The sequence below is a fragment of the Acinonyx jubatus genome, chromosome C2 (assembly GCF_027475565.1).
Source record: "Acinonyx jubatus isolate Ajub_Pintada_27869175 chromosome C2, VMU_Ajub_asm_v1.0, whole genome shotgun sequence".
In the NCBI taxonomy this organism is placed as follows: Eukaryota; Metazoa; Chordata; class Mammalia; order Carnivora; family Felidae; genus Acinonyx; species Acinonyx jubatus.
Window position 1 is genome coordinate 73047914 of NC_069384.1, and position 19338 is coordinate 73067251.

The 19338-nt window shown below is 53.5% G+C and overlaps 1 protein-coding gene across 2 annotated transcripts; it reads left to right on the plus strand.

The window, feature by feature from the left end:
• Positions 1-902: 902 nt before the first annotated feature.
• On the plus strand, positions 903-11768 carry CPN2 (carboxypeptidase N subunit 2). 2 transcript variants are annotated; one of them, XM_027061176.2, is made up of 2 exons: positions 903-1060; positions 7633-11768. In XM_027061176.2, exon 2 carries the CDS (start codon positions 7636-7638, stop codon positions 9277-9279), a length of 1644 nt encoding a protein of 547 aa, XP_026916977.1. In that variant the 5' UTR covers positions 903-1060; positions 7633-7635; the 3' UTR covers positions 9280-11768. The 2 variants fall into 2 exon arrangements, with proteins under 2 accessions (XP_026916977.1, XP_026916978.1); XM_027061177.2 differs by having other exon boundaries at positions 905-1060; positions 7636-11768.
• The last annotated feature ends 7570 nt before the right edge of the window (positions 11769-19338 follow it).

Sequence of the window (19338 nt, forward strand, 5' to 3'; positions counted from 1 at the left end):
TTCACCCTGCATCCCTTAAAACATATACATGCTTGGGGCGCCTGGGTGGCTCAGTCGGTTAAGCGTCCGACTTCGGCTCAGGTCGTGATCTCACAGTTCATGAGTTCGAGCCCCGCATCGGGCTCTGTGCTGACAGCTCAGAGCCTGGAGTCTGTTTCGGATTCTGTGTCTCCCTCTCTCTCTGCCCCTCCCCTGCCCCTCCCCTGTTCCATCTCTCTCCTTTAAAAATAAATAAACATTAAAAAAATAAAAAAACATATATATGCTCATATACACCCCCCACCCCCCTCCTCCCCTCTCCCTCGCCCCCTCCCCTCCTCCCCCTCCCCCCCCTCCTCCCACACACAGTTTGCCTCATTCTGTAGCCCCTGGATGAACCTTTCCAAACAGGAAAACCACTGCCTCCCAAGGCAATGTCTTTCATCCTTGGCTAGCCCTGTGGTGAAAGCATGCCTCTCCATATTGGACCCAAATCCACCGCCTTCTATCTTCTCCCTTTTTAACCCAGAAAGGCTTTAGAAAGTTGGTTTATGAAACAAACAGACAAACCAAGGAACCAGCCCACAGCCCTCTTAGAATGTCTCCTGTCATTGATAGCCCAGCAGATGTCTGTGGCTGGCTGTTTGGCTGAGGTCAGGTTCCCAGCACTGGCCTGGCCCTTCACCAGGAGAGGATGTAGGCGTGGACCCCCGGTCCTAGTCCTCACCTCGGGATAGGCCTATTGGAAACTTTCTAGGGCCTAGTGGATGCCCTGGGGTCCTCCTGCAGGTGCCAGGCCTGGGATCTTAGCGAGATTTTGGCCTCAGTGTGGATCTGTCCATGGAAACAGTTCAGGGTTATTTTGTAATCTTTAGAGGCCTTGTGCCAGATTCTATTCTCCTGTCCTGTGACCCTGGTGACATTCCGGGAACACATAGGCCACGTGAGGGGAGGAACCACTGCCTGGAACTTTGATCCGCGCTGGCACTGCTGGGTTCATACTGATCACAGACCACACCAGACCCTTCCGCTCCACCGGAAGAGCCAGGGCGGCCGGTGTGCACCTGCTCAGCCCCTCACGGTAGGTCTCCTGGGGTCTGTGGGGACGTGGGAGGAATCTGGCCTCAGTCCCGGCTGTGGGGCACGAGAGGGGAAGGCCACTCTCCCAGGTTTCAGAGCCTGTCCCCAACTCCAGGCAGGCTGCACTATCCACGTCCTCTACCATGGGAGGAGAAGCCCCTGAAGTGCTCAGCCGGGTGCTCAGGTGCTGGCCTGAGGCAAGGCTTTCCTGAGATCAAGGTGACCCGGTCCCTGTGCTCTGGGGGCACATAGTGAACTGTGGGGATAAGCAGACAACCACATGCCCAGGTTTGTCTGGTTCCAGCCTCGCTTATGCCTTGTTAATGTCACCCTGGCATAATTATCCATAGCTCCTGTTTTAGTCCTGGCTTAGTTGATAAAGTCTATAGTCCCTCTAGGAATAAAATACGTATGTAGCTACCTTTTACTGAACATTTACTGTTGCCCAGGTACTGTGTTAAATGCTTTATATTTACTATCTAACTTACGCATTGAATACTAATTTTAACCCCGAGGGACGGGGTTATAATCATGCAGGGGAAAATGGAGGCTGGATGACCTGGCCAAGCCCACACAGCTTGTAGGTAGCAGTGTCAGAATTTGAACCCAGGTCACAGCCCCGGCAGAGCTCAGGTGCCCCCCGGCTCCACTAAGCAGCAGGAACATAAGGCGTGATGTACAGGGTTCCACGAGCCACAGACACTTGTGGTTCAATTCAGCACACAGCACCTCGCCCGGGCTCAGCTCGGTGCTGGGGGCGCTCCGTCAGGTTGGACCCGCTGCAGAGGACAGAAGCCCAGCCCCCTGAGGCTCACAGTCAGATGGCTGTAAGTGATCAGAATGTAGAGCAGAGGAACGCAAGCGTTCCACCGAGGACGGGAATGGCCTGTGGGATCCCCAGGAGATGCAGTCAAGGAGGGCTTCCTGGAGGAGGTGTGACTTGCACGGGCTGGGGGTGCAGGCAGGATGGGGAGTCTTGGGGGCATTCTAAAATGGAAAAGGCTGTAGAAGCAGGAGTTAGAGGTGGCACCCTGTGGAAAGCGTTCGAGGAAACACCGTGCTCAGTTCACAACTTGTCTGATTTCACAAGGCTGGCTATCTTTAAGAACACCATGGCAGCTGGGAGATGGGCTCTTCCAGGCTTTTGCAGTGTAATTGCAAGGAGGGAGAGAAATCAAGGGAGCCCATTATGTGTTTGGAACTGTGCTGTGTGTTTTACAGGATGACCTGAATTTTTATAACTTTTGACCTTATTTCAAAAGCCACTGGTTTGTTATATTTTTAGAATGTAAAACATATATGATAAAAGCAAAAGGAAAAAAGTAAAATCCCACAGTTCTATTTTTCAAAGATTACCCCAGCAAATACTTGGTGTACAATCTGAACTTTAGGGGCCCACGGAGAGTCACTTCATTGACATAAAGATGTGGGTTGAAAGGCGCTGATGCTGAATAACAAAAGAAGCCCCCTATTATCTCTCAGGAAGCTTCAAGGGTTTTTGGAGCTGTGTCAAGAACCAGGATAAAGAGAGCAAATGTATATTTCTTTTTTGTTTTTTAATTTTTATTTATTTTTGAGAGAGAGAGAGAGAGAGAGACAGAGTGAGAGTAGGGCAGGGGCAGAGAGAGAGAGGGAGACACGGAATCCGAAGCAGGCTCCCGGCTCTGAGTTGTTAGCACAGAGCCTGACACAGGGCTTGAACTCACAAACCCATGAGATCATGACCTGAGCTGAAGTCAGACACTCAACTGACTGAGCCACCCAGGTGCCCCCAATTTTTTTAAGTGTATTTTTTTTTTTTGAGAGAGAGAGAGAGAAAGAAACACAAGTGGGAAAGGGGCAGAGAGAGACAGAGACACGGCATCTGAAGCAGGCTCCAGGTTCAGAGCTGTCAGCACAGAGGCCGACCCAGGGCACGAACCACAAATGTATATTTCTTATATCACCATGTCACTTATCTTACGTCATTACCAGTTCTCTTACGTGATTACCGCACTAACTGTAACAAAGCCTTAATTTAGGGAGTAGTGTTACTATCGTGACTGTTCTCAATTTACGAATGCAGAAACTGTCCCCGAGGGGCCACTCCCCTGCCTGGGACACAGTGGGCAGCAGGGTGGGGAGGGCCGGCTGGCTGGGGTGGAGGCAGGAGCCTAGGAAAGGAGGCTGGGATCCAGGCAGTGGCAGGCGTTCCCCGGGGACCGGGATGAAGCAGTCGGTGGCTCCAACCTCTGAAGCCCCTCTTGCTGCTCTCGGATGCCCTGGGCCCAAGAGGCAGAAGGCAGCCCTGTTGGCCGTGCAGACGCCAGTGTCGACATCTCTGAGTATAGCAGCAGTCCGCTGGGGGTTTGGGGCTGGGGCTCTGGGCTCCCGTCGCCCTCTGGAAGGAGTGAGGGTTGGCTTTGTGGTGGATGAGAGACTGGCTTGTGGCACACACAGAAATGTATCAACCCAAAAGCAACTTGAGAAGAGGAAAAAGTTCATCTGCAAGCAGTGAACTGCCCTCCCTGCCCCCGCCAAAGCCAGACTTCCTTGGCTTGCTAAAGGCATGGAACAGTTTTTGCGGGCATTGGCTGGTCGCTGCATCAATGCAGAGGTGGTTTCTCGGATGAGAAGCAGGAATCTTCTGGCTGCCGCCCCACAGTCCCTTCTGGTACCAAGCTCCATGGTGCCTAGGCAGGGGCACTTCCCATCTCCAGAGCCCCCAGTGACCTGCTCTTAAGGGCGGTTGAGGAAGGGGCCCAAGTCCAGGGCATCCTAGCCAGAGCCATCAAAATCTGTGCTCTTCTAAACCAAGGGCAAAGCAATTACATGTTTCCCTTGGCTGGGAGGAAAGAGCCAGAAAAAGTGCTACAGAGAGGCATCTCGCTGGTCCATAAATGGGGTGGTTGGACGATCTCATCAGGTTTTCCATAGCTAACTTCTGTGATGACTTCAGAACAAAGCTGGGACTGGCCTGAACTCAGAATAATCAGGGTCATTAATGCTCTGTTGCTGAACACTCACTGTGGGCAGGGCTCTGGCTTTGTAGCTTTCAACACATTTTCTCATTCAATCCTCAGAACAACTCCATGAGGAAGGTAGTATTGAAGTTTGCTCTTTTGAAGATTAGGACCTTGAAGCACAGAGAGGTTAAGTAATTCAGCCAAGGCCACACAGCTAATGAGGGATGGAGACAGGATTTGAACCCATGCTGTCTGACTCCAGAGCACAAACTCTTAGCCATTCTAGAGTGGTGACAATGAGTCTCGGGCTGAGAGTGGATCGTTTGGAAGTGGTCAGTGTTCCACACCCTCACTGTGAGTGCCGTCCCCTGCTTCCTCCAACCCCCCCAGACCGGGGCTCTTTCTTTCCTGAACTTCAGAGGCCCTGTTCTGGCCCTCTTCCCACCACGACACCTCCAAGGGGTGAGAGAAGTTTGCAAAACCGTAGGGACATAGCCATCCGGAGGCTATGCCCCTATTTTATTTTATTTTATTTTATTTTATTTTATATTTTTTTATTATTTTTTATTTTTTAGAAAGGGAGGGGAGAGAGTGTGCATGAAAGCAGATGAAGGGCAGAGGGAGAGAGAATCTCAGACAGGCTCCATGCCCAGCATAGAGCCTGATGCTGGGCTCGATCTCATGACCACGAGATCATGACCTGAGCCGAAATCAACAGTTGGATATGTAACCGACTGAGCCCCCAGGCCCCCCAGTGCCCACATTTGAAATCATGCTTCAGGTACCCAGGGGCCATGGCTCATGTGGGCTGCCTTCCCAGGTCCATTTTCACTACGCTGATTATGTCACGGAAGTGCATGCCCTTAGGGATCTGGGGACAGACAGCACGTGAGGTCCCTTGTATATATTCACTCCAGGGCCTTCATGTCCATACTAGTGGAAGTCTTTCTGGAAACTGCCTTTGAGAACCAAAGACTAAATGGGTTTGCAAGGAAGGATACTGGCGCAGTATGCGTTATTATGCATTATGGCACGTTTAACATAAAAATTGTTCTCCTCTCTTACTCTCTGGAGGAGAAGCATTCGAGTCTGCTCTCACGGCCTGGCTGATGGTCATTCACTTGGGCTCGAACCATGCTAGGGAAGGGCAAATCTACCTCCCACGCTGCTCATACCAGCGATGAAGCGTTTGGGGCCACAAACCCTAACCAAGTCCACGGTAAGTCAGCACCGTGCTGGACGCTGAGCACAGAGATGAGCAGCCTCATCTCACAAAAAAGGACAGCCATGAAAGGCCACCGTTCTGGAGGGCCCAGCTAGCTGTCAAGATGGAGAAGCAACCACCAGGCACCTCATTTCTGGGCTCAAGGAAGTCTTCTGTCAGGATCCCTAGGGGCAGCCTGGGTGGGGGTGGGGCAGTGGCTGCCTCATCCTTCTCCAGAACCTCTGCTTCTTATCTGTATCCTATACGTACGACCTCAAGAGAATAAAGTCTTGTGCTCAAGCTGAACTCTGTAACCGCTGGTCTAAGCCTTGTAGCACCAGGGGGCACACGCTTGTCTGACGCTTGTTACTTTCCTGCCTGTGCCTGAGTGGCAGGCAGGCGTAGTTACTATGTGTCCTTCCCGGCCACCTCCTGTGGCTGACTCAGTGTCTCTGCAAGCATCAGGGGAGCCTCAAGGGAGGTATGCACTTTCTGTGGGACAAATGGTCCCTTCTCTATTGATTCGGCAGAAAAGTTCCTGGAAAAACTGAGTTATTGAGTGTCTGAATGGGGGGAGGGTATAGGGGGCTTTTGTAAGCACTGTGTTTGCAAACGGAGCCCTTTGGCCAGAAGTGGAATCTTGGGATGGAAGAGGCAGCCAGCAGAGGGCAGCAGAGAAGCAGCCAGCAAAGAGGCCGCTGGGGTCCAGATTCTCCAAAACCAAGCCAATTGTGAGTGCTTACTGGGGACAGGTTGTTTCTGTATTTCTTCCTTCTCCCTTGTCTTTTTTCTTCCTTCCTCTCTCCCTTCCTAACTTCTTTTCTGTCTTTTTTGGTAAAGTCAAATGTATTCTGTCTAAAGGACATTCTGCTCTTCCCACTCTTTCGGTGTTTAAAAGAGTAACGATGTAATGATGAGTAATGATGCAAGGTGACTTGCAACCCTGAACCATAATTAACACACTTTATTAATTTCTCATTCCATGTTAGACACTGGCCTAAAACTTTTGCTTATTTGTTGTCATTGAGTCCTCGCAATTCCCCTGACATGGTAGGCACTGCAGATGAAGTAAGACGCCCACGGTCCCACAGCTAGAATGTGATGGAGCTTGTATTCAAACTCACGGAGCTTGGGCCACTACAAGCCATGGAAACGATGGGTGGGGGGGAGGGGGGCGGGTTGCACACCCCCTAATGGGGCAACAAAGCCCCAGTCGGTCTTGTCATGTGGCAATGTGAGCCCACAGCCCCTAAATCATCCTGAAATCTGGACGTTAAAAAAAAAAATCTTTTTAAATGTTTATTTATTTATTTTTGAAGGAGAGAAAGAGCGTGAGCAGGGGAGGGGCAGAGAAAGAGAGGGAGACACAGAACCTGAAGCAGGCTCCAGGCTCTGAGCTGTCAGCGCAGAGCCTGACTCAGGGCTCGAACCCATGAACTGCGAGATCACGACCCGGGCTGAAGTCAGACGCTTAACCGACTGAGCCAGCCAGGGGCCCCCTGAAATCTGGACTTTTAATGTGAGATTCCTCCATGTTTACATGTTGGCTGATAGTTCACATACAAAACAGACTGAACCATAAAACACACTTATGACCCGCAGCGCCAATCCAATCCTGTGGTTGGATGCTGGCATTTAAAATTTTTTTTTAGTTAACTAAAAACTCAGTCTTCTTCCCTTGAAAACAGAAACCTACTGGTCTGTGGAATCCCTGCAGCGGGGACCCTCTTTGTCCACACAATGTTGGAGAGTTCCAGGGGCTCCGAGGTGGGGGGCACAGGCAGGTGGGCAGGAGAGCACTGGGCAGCCGTAGTGAGGAGCAGGGATCATTCGAGGTAAGAACCTGTCTTGTCCCTTCTGCTGCTCTCACCCTCAGCGGATGCACAGGAGCAGATGCTGAAATCTCCTCATAATTAGGGTCCGAAATGTGCTGAGGTCTGAAAGCTCAGGAAGAGTTACGGTTTAAAGATTTCCAACTCACTAATAATCTGCCCATATTTGACCCATGACCTTAAAAAATTCCATGGGCAAAAATACCCATGCTCTCCTTACACCCTGTCTTTCATGCCTTTTTATCCCATTTCCGCCCTTTCTCTCATCTGGAAAGAGCATGGGAAGTCCCAGAAGCCTGGGTCGCTGTCCTGCCACTAACCTGCAGGGTGACTGGGCACAGGCCACATGACACCCACAGTGTCAGGAGGTCAGAATGCTGGTCCTGCTGACCTCACGAGGCTGCAGGAGGCAGTATGGGAACAACCACTGAAAACACAAACGGCTGCCCCAACGGGTGGCCTCCGTGACAGCTGATCCCCGTCCCTGTCCCTCCCACCCCCCGGGTCTTCTGGCTGACCCAGCGGTGCGCTGGCCACCGTGCTGCACTACCCTTAAGGCGTCACTTCTGTTTTCTCTTCCCACTGGGGTCAGGAGATGCTGCCCAGAGCCTGGCTACCCTGGGCCTGCCTCCTGCTCCTGGCCAGGCACGCCCAGCCCTGCCCGGAAGGGTGTGACTGCTTCATCGGGGAGGTGTTCTGCTCCGATGAGGGGCTGGCTGCCATCCCGCCAGACCTCCCACCACACGCCACAGACGTCATCTTCGTAGAGACCTCGTTCGCCACGGTGGGAGCTGGGGCCTTCAGCGGCAGCCCCAACCTGACCAAGGTGGTCTTCCTCAACACGCAGCTCCGCCACTTGGGGCCGGACGCCTTCGGGGGGCTGCCCAGGCTCCAGGACCTGGAGATCACTGGCAGCGCCTTCTCCAACCTCAGCACCGACACCTTCTCCAACCTGACCTCGCTGGGCAAGTTCACCCTCAACTTCAACATGCTGGAGGCCCTGCCGGATGGCCTCTTCCACCAAATGGGCGCCCTGGAGTCTCTCCAGCTGCAAGGCAACCGGCTCCAGAGCCTGCCCGGGAGGCTCTTCCGGCCCCTGGCCTGTCTGAAGATCCTCAACCTTGCTCAGAACCTGCTGGCCCGGCTGCCCGAGGAGCTGTTCGACCCCCTCAGCAGCCTGCAGACCCTGAGGCTCAGCAGCAACGCGCTCTCCAACCTGCCCCAGGGCGTGTTTGACAAACTGGGCTGCCTCCAGGAGCTCTTCCTGGACGGCAACTCCATCTCCGAGCTGCCACCCACGGTGTTTTTGGGGCTCTTCCGTCTGGAGAAGCTGTGGCTGCAACACAACACCATCAGGCACCTGCCCGGCTCTGTCTTCTCCTCCCTGGGCCGCCTGACCTTCCTGAACTTGCAGGGGAACGCGCTGCGGACGCTGCCCGCTGGCCTCTTCGCTCACACCCCCGCCCTGGTCAGCCTGTCTCTGTCCTACAACCAACTGGAGGCTGTCGGCGAGGGCACCTTTGCCAACCTGTCCAGCCTCAGTTCCCTCACGCTCTCGCACAACGCCATCGCCTGTCTCCCCGCCGGCGTCTTCAGAGACCTGGAGGGGCTGGTCAAGCTCTACCTGGGCAGCAACAACCTGACAGCCTTGCACCCAGCCATCTTCCAGAACCTGTCCAAGCTTGAGCTGCTCAGTCTCTCCAGGAACCTGCTGACCACGCTCCCCGAGGGCATCTTTGACACCAACTACAACCTGTTCAACCTGGCCCTGCACGGCAATCCCTGGCAGTGCGACTGCCACCTGGCTTACCTCTTCAGCTGGCTGAACCAGTACAGCGACCGGCTCTTCAACATCCAGACCTACTGTGCGGGCCCTGCCTACCTGAAGGGCCAGGTGTTGCCCGCCCTAAAGGAGGAACAGCTGGTGTGTCCCGTCACCCGGGATGGCTTGGGCATCCAGGCCCCGAGGATGGAGGACAGGGAGCCCGGGGAAAGCTGGGATCTGGTAGCGGAGGAGAGGGCAGCCGGGAGCCGGTGCACCTACAGCAACCCCGAGGGCACCGTGGTGCTCGCTTGCGACGAGACCCGGTGTCGCTGGCTGAACATCCAGCTGTCCCCGAGGCAGGGGTCGGGCTCCCCGGGACTGACCCACAATGCCAGTCAGGAGTGGGACCTGAGGTCAAGCTGCGGCTCCGTGAGGCTCACTGTGTCTATTGAGGCTCGGCCCGGGGGAGACTAAGTATAGGGTCACCGAGCCGGGAGCCTGCATGGATGACCCCCGGGGACTGACCAGGCGGGAGGTGGGGGCGGAGGGGGAGCTGGTGCTTTGCTTTTTCAGAGGGACGGAGCTACATCTCCAAGGGAGAGGAGGCCACGCGGCCAGCTCCACCAGCCAGGGTCCCCTCGTCCTCCTCCTCCTATTCCATGATTACCACCCCAGCTCAGAGGCTGAGCGACCTACCGAGACCTGCCTCGGCCTTCCTCAAGCTTTGCAAAGCAGCCGTTAAAGCTGCACCACGGTCTGGAGAATAAAAGAACATTCTCCCTGGTGTTTCTTGATCCTCTAATACCCATCTCACTCTCATCCTGCCCTGAGGTTCCAGAACCTCCAGTCCATGTCCACAGCACAGAAGCTACCCTCTTTGGACATCCAGATGTCCCAAGGCCAGATGTCCCTTTCCATCTCTCTCCCTGGAAATTTGTTTTTCATTGACACTGAGGAAAACAAAGGAGGTGATAGAAGCGGGAGTGACCGGAAGGTTTAGGGGCAGAAGTGTGACTGCTGTGCGGGGCACTTGTGTCATTAGGGGCCACCTCTGGCAGCATGGCCGGGAGAAACCAGGATGAATGGTGCCTCAGGAGAGCAGACACGAGCTGTCTGGCTCTCCCCACACCAAGCCCGCTGCCCCTCACATCCAACAGACGACGGGGCTGCTCCTTGAGGAGGAAGGGAGGAGGGGGCATGAACTGGGTGGCCTGGCACGGAGGTGCTTAGGTTCTTAGCTTTCTGATGGCATCTGACGCCGTGGGCCACTTGCTCACTGCAGTGCTTCTCTGGTTTGCTTATAGCCCTGGCCACTCTTCAGCCCCCTGGCCACCTCTTCCATGCTGCTGCCCTGATGGTCAACCTCCCTGAGGAATCTCATGCATGTCCCTGGGGTCCGATGCATGATGACCCAAATCTTCATCCCAGGCTCCCGTCCTTCTGGCCCCCTGACGAGATATCATACTTCCCATGTATAATCATGCAGCTGCAAACACGTGTAGACCAAACCCCTGTCCCCAGCTCTTCCCGGATTCCCATGGAACAGATTGCCAAGGCCAGGGGCCGAGCGTGTTCTCCAGTGTCTGCTCGGCCTTGATGTCCACAGCCTACCAGTTGGTGGATGCCCATGAATACCCCTCTCGCCATTTCTCCCTCCCCCATTCCCAGCCCAGGGAACCACAGTGCAGTGTCTTACCTGGTTCTCTGTGTGTAGTGCGGATGGGTCTGAGAGAACCTCTCGGTGGGGGAGGGAGAAATGAATCTGACTTATGGCAGGCCCTCCAGGAACTCACTTGAGGTCTGGTGGGAGAGATCAGATGAGGGGGCATATGAGTGGAGTGACTCCCAGCTTTCTCTCCTGGGTGGCGGGGAGGACAGCGAAACCATTAACCAAGGACAGGAACAGATTTGGGGGACGGGAAGAGCAAGAGGTCAGTTGCAGACAAGGAAGTGGAATTCCTCCTTCATGTCCAGGGATGCCCTTTTAAAAAAACGTGCTTCTGGGGCGCCTGGGTGGCGCAGTCGGTTGAGCGTCCGACTTCAGCCAGGTCACGATCTCGCGGTCCGGGAGTTCGAGCCCCGCGTCAGGCTCTGGGTTGATGGCTCAGAGCCTGGAGCCTGCTTCCGATTCTGTGTCTCCCTCTCTCTCTGCCCCTCCCCCGTTCATGCTCTGTCTCTCTCTCTCTCAAAAATAAATAAATGTTAAAAAAAAATTAAAAAAAAAAACGTGCTTCCTGGGGCACCTGGGTGTCTCCGTCGGTTAAGCATCCAACTCTGGATTTCGGTTCTGGTCATGATCTCGCAGTTTGTGGGATCGAGTCCTGCATCGGGCTCTGTGCTGACAGTGCAGAGCTTGCTTGGGATTCTTTCTCTCTCTCTCTCTCTCTCTGCCCCTTCTCAGGGGCTTCTCATGCTTTCTCTCTTTCAACACAAATAAACTTAAAAAAAATTAAATTAAAAAACCCCCACACTTCCTGAGGCTCAGATCAAAATCACAATAGATTCTAAGGTGATGGAAGATAGAGTTCAGCAGATTTGCCAGAGGAACAGACTCTCTCCCAAATTTACCGGTTTCAGTTCCCAGAAGCATTTGGTTTCCTAATCTCAATCGGTCCTCCAAGGCTGGGAACCCTGCCATCCCAGAAAGGCTGAAGCCCTGGGTGTCTGAGAGCCGGGTAACACCAGCCCCAGGCTGCTGGCACAGCCCAGGCTGGAGGCCTGGCTGCCTTAGGCTGCTGGCGGCCATCAGGGGGTGACACTATTTGGGTAAAGCATCGTCACACCTAGCCTATCTGGTGCTTCACGAACCTCCATCCAATGAATGAGCTACAGCCCAGGGTCCAAACTGTCGTGCGTCGATGGCCAGGGATAAAGGAACAAAATAATCAAGCGGACATTTCTCTTAATTATATTTTCCCCCAAACTAGAACTCTTTATTCAATTAAAGTATAATCACTTCTGTCTGGGCTGAATGATGCTGGGGAAAGAGCACTGGCTGGCGGCCAGGGGCTGTGCGGTCTGGGCAAGCTGCTTGCTCCCCCTCCTGGCTATGTGACTGACCCCAGATGCACTGTGTTCTTTCGAGTAGGACTGCTGGATTCTGCAAATAAACAAATAAACCTAAACATGTTGCGTGGGACATACTTATACTACAGAACAACTGGTAGTTTATCTGGAATCCAAATTTAACTGGGTATCCAGTGTTTTATCTGGAGACCCAACCGCATGATGAATGTCGGGAAAACAGTGGGGCAGAGGTGGTGGGGAGCGGATGGTTCTCCTCAGGGCCAGAGGGAGGCCGGGGCTACGTCTGCAGTGGTAGGAGTCCTGACCACTGACCACAGGACCTTGCCGGGAAGCAGGAGGTGGGAGCTTCCCTCCAGCTCAGACGGGGGGAAGCAGAGAAGAGGCTCCGAGTGTGCCGCACCCCCCCAAGCGTCCTCATGCCCTGCTGTCTGTCCCCTTGTGGAGCCGTCCCAGTCTGGGGCAGCAGTAAAGCTTTTGATGGGTTCTGGAATAGAAATCAGGATACTTGACTCCCCCCACTGCCTGAACCTTCAGCCTCTGGCACATCATGGAGCCTCTCCAGGCCTTTCCTCAGCTATACAAAAAGGAGTTTGGTTCTCAATGTGGATTGAACCTCAGAATCACCTGGGGAGGTTAAGCAAACCCCCAACAGCGGGTACCTGGGCCCCACTTCCAGGGATTCTGATTCAGGTGGCCTGGGGCCGACCCAGGTACCTGTTTCATTTTTAATTCCTGCAGGGACCCTAGTACTCAGCCAAGGGTTGAAAACTCAGGCTCGATTTTGTCCTGTCCTGGACCCACCTCCTGTGATGCTCCGGATGAACTCAGGAATGAAACAAGCCCCAAAGCTGCATGTAAAAATATTTCATAGGGTTTTTTTTTTCTTGTTGTTTTTTTTTTTTTAATTTTTTTTTCAACGTTTATTTATTTTTGGGACAGAGAGAAGCTGGACAGCAATGCCAAAGATCAGACAGTTTAGCACAGTGTAAGCCCAACAACTTCTTTCCCACCCTGTGTTTTCAACTTGCCTCCACGTCCCCATCTGCAGACTTTTCCACATTTCACGAGGCACACGGGCCGATTCGGCGTCCCAGGGCGCCCCCTTGTGGCACACTGGAGGAACGGCTCTCCTCGCGGGGCCTAACGAAGCGGCGCGGGCGCTGCGCGGTCCGCTGTGAGAGACAGAGGGGCACATTGACTCGGTGGCGCGGGGGCCGTTCCCGGGCAGGCGGACGGAGCTGCCGAGGCGTCTGTCTCCTGCAACTCTGGGCAAGGGCCAGGCCGCTCGGTGTCCGCGCCCGAGGGGCGTCCGGTGGCGTCCGGACACGCTGGGGCGTTCTCGTTTGCCCCAGTGATGCTGCGTGTCCCGCACCGTGGGACAGCCCCGCGCGACAGGGAGTGGTCACGCGTCGCCCACGACTTGCCAGCGGGCTGCCAGGCACTGCTGTGGGTGAAATCCTGTAGGGGTCTCCGCCCGTCATTGACCCTGTCACAGATGGACACAAAGTTGTCCTCCCTGATGGGACACTTCTGGTTTCCCAGGACGGCACCTTAGCATATACGTGCTGGGAAGACGGCTTTTTCTTTGCAATTTTACCAGAGGTGTTCAGCATTTTGGAAAATCTTACACCCTTGGCGAGGCTTACCCCCCTATTTTCAAGAAGACAAATACAAACAGAAAGCAAGTTCTCTTAAATTGATCCTTTGCTCAGTATCTAGTAGGGAAAGCTGCTGACTGATTCATCAGATCTCTAGTGAGGTCTTACTGAGGCATTTGCATATGGAAATGAATATTCTTTTATCCTAAACTACCTTTTATTTCTAATTGGTTGCTGTTAGGACACTTAATTTTTAAATTCTCTACCCGATCTGATTATAATTGTCCCTTCCTCCACCCTTTTGTTCTATTCCGGCCCCTCTTCTGGAAACACCCTCACAAGACACACCCAGAAGGAATGTTTTACCAGCTCTCTGGACGTTCTCAAGCCCAGCCAAGGTGACCCATGAAATGAACCGTCAGTCTTTACTGATTTGGATTATTTCCCGGCACTTTTCCCCTTATGAGGTGGAGGTCCCGGGTCCCTGCCTGTGGCTCCCCCTTCCCTCACTATGGGAGAGCACCGCTCATTTCCACTTTACCAGAGAGGCTTTGCAAATGGGAATAGAGATTGAAGTCGGGTGTGGAGGGAGAGAAAAGATTAGGGACAGTAACCAGGGGCTTTGTGCACACATGTTCTCTTCAGATGGGTGTGTGGAGGGTCCAACCTTCCGCCCCTGCCCTCCCGGGTCTGCCCACCTGGCCTGGGGGGTGGTGGGTCCCCCAGGAACAGGGCCCGGGCCAGAGTCTAAACTCTCAGCCTTGCGGGGTGGGGTGGGGGGCAGCTAGACTCCTGGGCCACAGCTGATGTGCACGTCTCTTTTCCCACCCACGAGAGCAGGCATGTGACTTCTCGGGAGAGGAGAAGGGGCCTCTGGCTTAGAGTCGGAGACCAGACGGGGAGATCTGTATTCAATCCCTGGACTGAATTCATTTTTGTTCTCAAATCTGTGTGTCAGCCACTATTCTTTGGGTGCGATATTGTTTTGACATCTGTGAAGCTGGCGAACTGGCGAAGTCTCCTAGAGTTTTGAAAATTGGATCTATGAGATGAGCATATCCTAATAACTGGCAAGCCAAAAGCCGTAGGGCCTTTGCGATAAGTATTATTAGACCCACTGTGTTTGCCCACAAACACATCCCGTATTTAGATTGAAATAGGAGAAGTCATTCATGCAAAATTTCACTACCCAACTACTACACTCTCCAAGTTAGAGCTCCAAACCAGGGAAAAAAATAAAAACATCTCCCAAGCAGCGAAAAGAAGTTTCCAATGCCTTAGATGAAAGCTTGTGCGTTGCTCAAAGGAACATTCCTCCACTCAGAGTCCGTTCACTTTTATGTCAGACACAAATCTATCAAGTTTGGTCATATGGCTTCCAGACTGGTAGATTAAAGGCAAAAATCACAAACAGGGAGGAGGGTGGAGGTCCTGCTGGAGACTTGCAACAAAGAAAGAGATGGAAACATGGCAAAAATCAGACACAAACTCCCAAAGAGCACCAGCCCGGGCTGTTTAGCGGAGGGCACCTCCTGAGCTCTCGAGGCAACACATCACTCCAGCACAGAGCTGGGGGTAAATAATGAGCTGAGGCGGGTGGCCATGACCCTGAGCTGCCCGGGAAAAGTGGACATTAGGAAGAATATGGTTTTGGTTTGCGTGCTCATGAAAGCAGAACTTGGGGCAAGAACTTGGATGTAGTTTGATGGGGAGGGAATCCCAGGAAGCAGCACCATTACAGAAGGACAAACCACACAAGGATGTTCTGTGGACGCTGCTCTTGCCCATGGGGCTCAAGTCCCTAAGGACCTGCCTGAGAAGCACCCAGAAGGTCCCGGAGCTGCCCTTACTCGCCCCGTACCTACCCCCAGCTTCCCTTCATCCCCACTTCTGGAAGTGGCCCTGGGGAAGGCCAAGGGGCAGAGAGACAGCGACAGCCAGTTTTGAGGCAGGCAGCTCCCACGCGCCCAAGCTGTCGCTGAGAATGGGCGGGCCGGAGGCGCCTGCCGCAAGCACCCTCTGTCTACAGCAGCAGCTGTGAACTCCAAGCGGTGTAAACTTTGGATGCGGTATCCATCAACAGCGCGGGTACTCAGTTATCCAGATGAGCCAACCCAGAGTGGCAATGCAAGTGGGCTGTGGGCTCACGGGGCGTCCCTGGGAGTGTTGAAGAACCCGTGCTCGTGGGTATGGTCACGGGGGTGCTGTGGGTGCAGTACCTACGTGAGCAGCTATAAGTGCAGGCACCTGGGCACTTGTCATTAATCCTGGCTTCAGCCCTCCGGACACCGTCTTTGGGCCAGGGCTGCTTCCCTAGTGTGACAAATTCCCCTAGTCACACATTATGTTTCATTTGCCCCTCTCCTGGGCTGGTATTAGGGTCCATCCCTTCATTCATTCCACAAATGTTTCCCGACGTCTTGGGTCAGGGTCCCCGGAAATAGACGTTGAGATGAGGGTCCAGATGTAGGTGATTTCTTTTTTTTTTTTATTTTTAAGTTTATTTTACTTATTTTAAGAGAGAGAGTGTGTGAGCAAGAGTGCGAGCTGGGGAGGGGCAGAGAGAGAGGGAGAGAGAGAGAATCTGAAGCAGGCTCTACCCTGAGCCTGACATGGGGCTCGATCCCACAAACTGTGAGACCGTGGCCTGAGCCATGATCAAGAGTTGGATGCTTTTTTTAAAAACATTTTTTTAATGTTTATTTATTTTTGAGAGAGAGACAGAGACAGAGCATGAGCGGGGGAGGGGCAGAGAGAGAGGGAGACACAGAATCCGAAGCAGGCTCCAGGCTCTGAGCTATTAGCACAGAGCCCAACGTGGGGCTCGAACTCACGAACCGGGAGATCGTGACCTGAGCCGAAGTTGGATGCTTATCCGACTGAGCCACCCAGGCGCCCCAAGAGTTGGATGCTTAACCAACTGAGCTCCTCAGGTGCCCCAGTGATTTCTTGAAAGGAAATGATCCCAGTGAGAGAAGCAGGACAAGGACAGGAAGCCATGCAGCATGTGATTTCAGGTGGAGAATCAGCCTCCTGCCCAACCCAGCAGGAAAGCTCTGGAGTGCAAATTGTTTCTCAGTTTGCCCCAACCCAAGGCAAGGAGCTGGGCTTTCTACCCCTCATCAGTCAGCCACTGCTAAGGACAAGTCCCCCGCATCCCAGCTGCTCCCCAGGATGCGAAGCAGCCCCAGCAGCCTGGGGACAGCTCTCCAAAGAGGCACAGGAGCTCAGGTGAGGAGTGAAAATACCCAGAGGCCGAGGAAGAGCACACAGAACAAGAAAAAGGGGCCCCGGGGATCTGGAGGAGCTTTGCTGGTGCCCAATACAGTTAGGCTTTACTCTGAGCCCGGTGCAGGGTGGGGCTTTACCAAGAACTCTGGGAAGAACTGATTTTGGCTATTCCTGTCCCTAAGTGCACTAGACCCTAGGAGATGCGAGTCCTCTATCCAACCCTGTAACTTTAAGAGTTTTGGTTTCCCGTATATAAGTGAGGGGGTTAGACTCTGTAAGACCTCCCCACTTCTACACTGACAAGTGGCGTGGTTGGTCATTGAGGCTTAACGTTATGGCACATATGCACTGAAGAACAGTACACATTTTAGCAATCGCGTCATCTTGTTTTTTTTCTAGAAGCATACGATTAAAACTCTGCTATGAGGCTGCTGATGAGACAGTCAGATTGTTTTCTTCGGTGGTAGGGTGGAATCACACGAGCATTTTACTTATGTAAATTCCATCACAAGAGTTCCGCAGAGGGAGAGAGAGAAAGAGAGAGAGAGAGAGGCAGAGAGGAAGTAGGGCGAGGTATGTGATTTTAGGTGGATATCTCCAGGGTGTTGAGACAGTCGAGACAAACCTGGTTTAAGAACAAAAGGTACGAATGAAAGAATAAAAGGTAATTGCCACTTGAGACCAGGGCCAAAGGAGAGTAAACAGTGGAGCTCCGCTGTCATCTGGCTTTTGCCCACCCACGTAGCAGAGAACACAAAGGCCAGATTTCTGCCTGGAGTAGTAGCTGTTATATGGAGCGGGGTGGCTGTGGTTGCCGTGTGGGGTCATCTGTGGTGTAGGATTCACCGTGACCAGATCCACCTCGTGGATGCTGCTGTGGGTCTGCTTTCTGGAGCCCATCCAGGAAGGGGTGGCGTTTTGAGCGATGAGGGTTTTCCTGCCTGTCTCCGGCATCCATAAAGTATACTGGCAGGGCACGGGGACGGCTCAAAGCAGTGTGCTCCTGGCTGACCCAGTCTGTGCCTGGGAAGGGCCGCCGCACCCCCAAAGAATGCCTGGGGCCGGGGTCAGGTCGAGGCGGAAGCCTGAATGCCAAGCAGTCATTAGGGGAGATTGATGGACGGCCGTGCTTTGCAGGGGAGGCCCCGGCAGCCCGCTGTAGTTCCACTGTGGTTATTGATGGTCCTGCTAGGGTGTCAGAAACCAGGTTGACAGCTCCCCGTAACCTGACCCGGCTGGTGCACGGCCTGCGGCCTTCTGCCTGCTCATCCCTCAACGTGAGGAATGTCGGCCTCAAAGACAGTGACCAGACCCGGTAGGTGTGGGAGGAAAGATTCCAGAACGCATAGACCTCTTTAGCCAGAGGGAGGTGTGTGTGCGTGTGCATGTGGGACACACGCCGGGACCCCCTAAATATTTATAGAAGCAGACATTGGTGAAATAGACAGAGCACAGCTAAATGGACTGGTACTCTTGGTCCCGGGCAAGGGAGCTCCAACAGCCCCGAATAGTAAGTCACCCAAAACCAGTTCTTTGTCATTGGCTTGGGGAACGTACGCTGAAGGTTTTTGTGTGTTTGTCTTCTCGGTTTGTTTGGTTTTGCTCTGCGCGCGCGTGTATCTTTTGGTAGCCATGGTGCCGGTTCTCATCCTATTTGATTTACCCGAGCATTTTTTTTTTTTTTTTTTTTCCCTGTGCTTAACTGATGCTGCAAGTCAAGAGGCCTAGAAATGTTCCGGGTGCTGAGGGCTGAGCCAAGCCGGTCAGGTGGCTGATTCAGCCACCCAGGCCCATGCAGCCGGGCTCAGCACGGTGGTTTAGCCGCAGCCCGGCTGACGGTGGCCAGCATGGGGCGAGGTGTGCAGGCACAAGTCTGGGCTGGAGTGCCAGTGGGACCCGTTCCCTTTACAACATGGGCCCTTGTCATTCCTGCGGATCTGCCCCCATGGCCGTGTGGCAATCAGGTGGAATGAGGCAGGAGAAAAGCCTCCCCACACCGAGGTCCGTGTCCTCATGAGACGGCTCTGAGTGGGGGGCCTTTCCGGGAAGGAAGTGTGGGTCCAGCCGTGGAGAATGGTTTGGTCTGTGACTGCAGAGCGGTGTTCTGTGTTCGGGGTGGCTCCCCGTGGGGTACAGCCTCAGGGAGTGGGGGGTTCTCTCTGGGGGTCTCATAGAGTCCCCGGGGCAGCGGCGGGGAGGGAGAAAGTGAGGCTCCATGAGAAGAAGGACACTGTGGAATCCAGTGAGCTGTAAATACAACTTGGTGGTTCCCTGAGGTCATTTAGGCTGGAGGGACATGGCGGCCATCGGTCCCTCTATGTCCTTCATCTGTTTACTCCACAGATGAATGTCTGCAAGCCGGAGGAGACCAAGGCTAGTGTGACCAGTTCGTGAGGCGTTCAAGGTTTAAATGAATATATTCTCTCTGATACTTAATTCATCTAAAAAACACATATCTCCTGGGGCACCTGGATGGCTCAGTCGGTTTAGCATCCGACTCTTGATCTCAGCTCGGGTCATAATCTCATGGTTTACGAATTTGAGCCCCGCGTCGGGCTCTGCACTGTCAGTGGGATTCTGGGATTCTGTCTCCCCCTCTTTCTCTGCCCCTTCCCTGCTCCCTGTCTCTCTCAAAGTAAATAAGTAAAAACTTTTAAAAAAGTGAATAAAAATCATG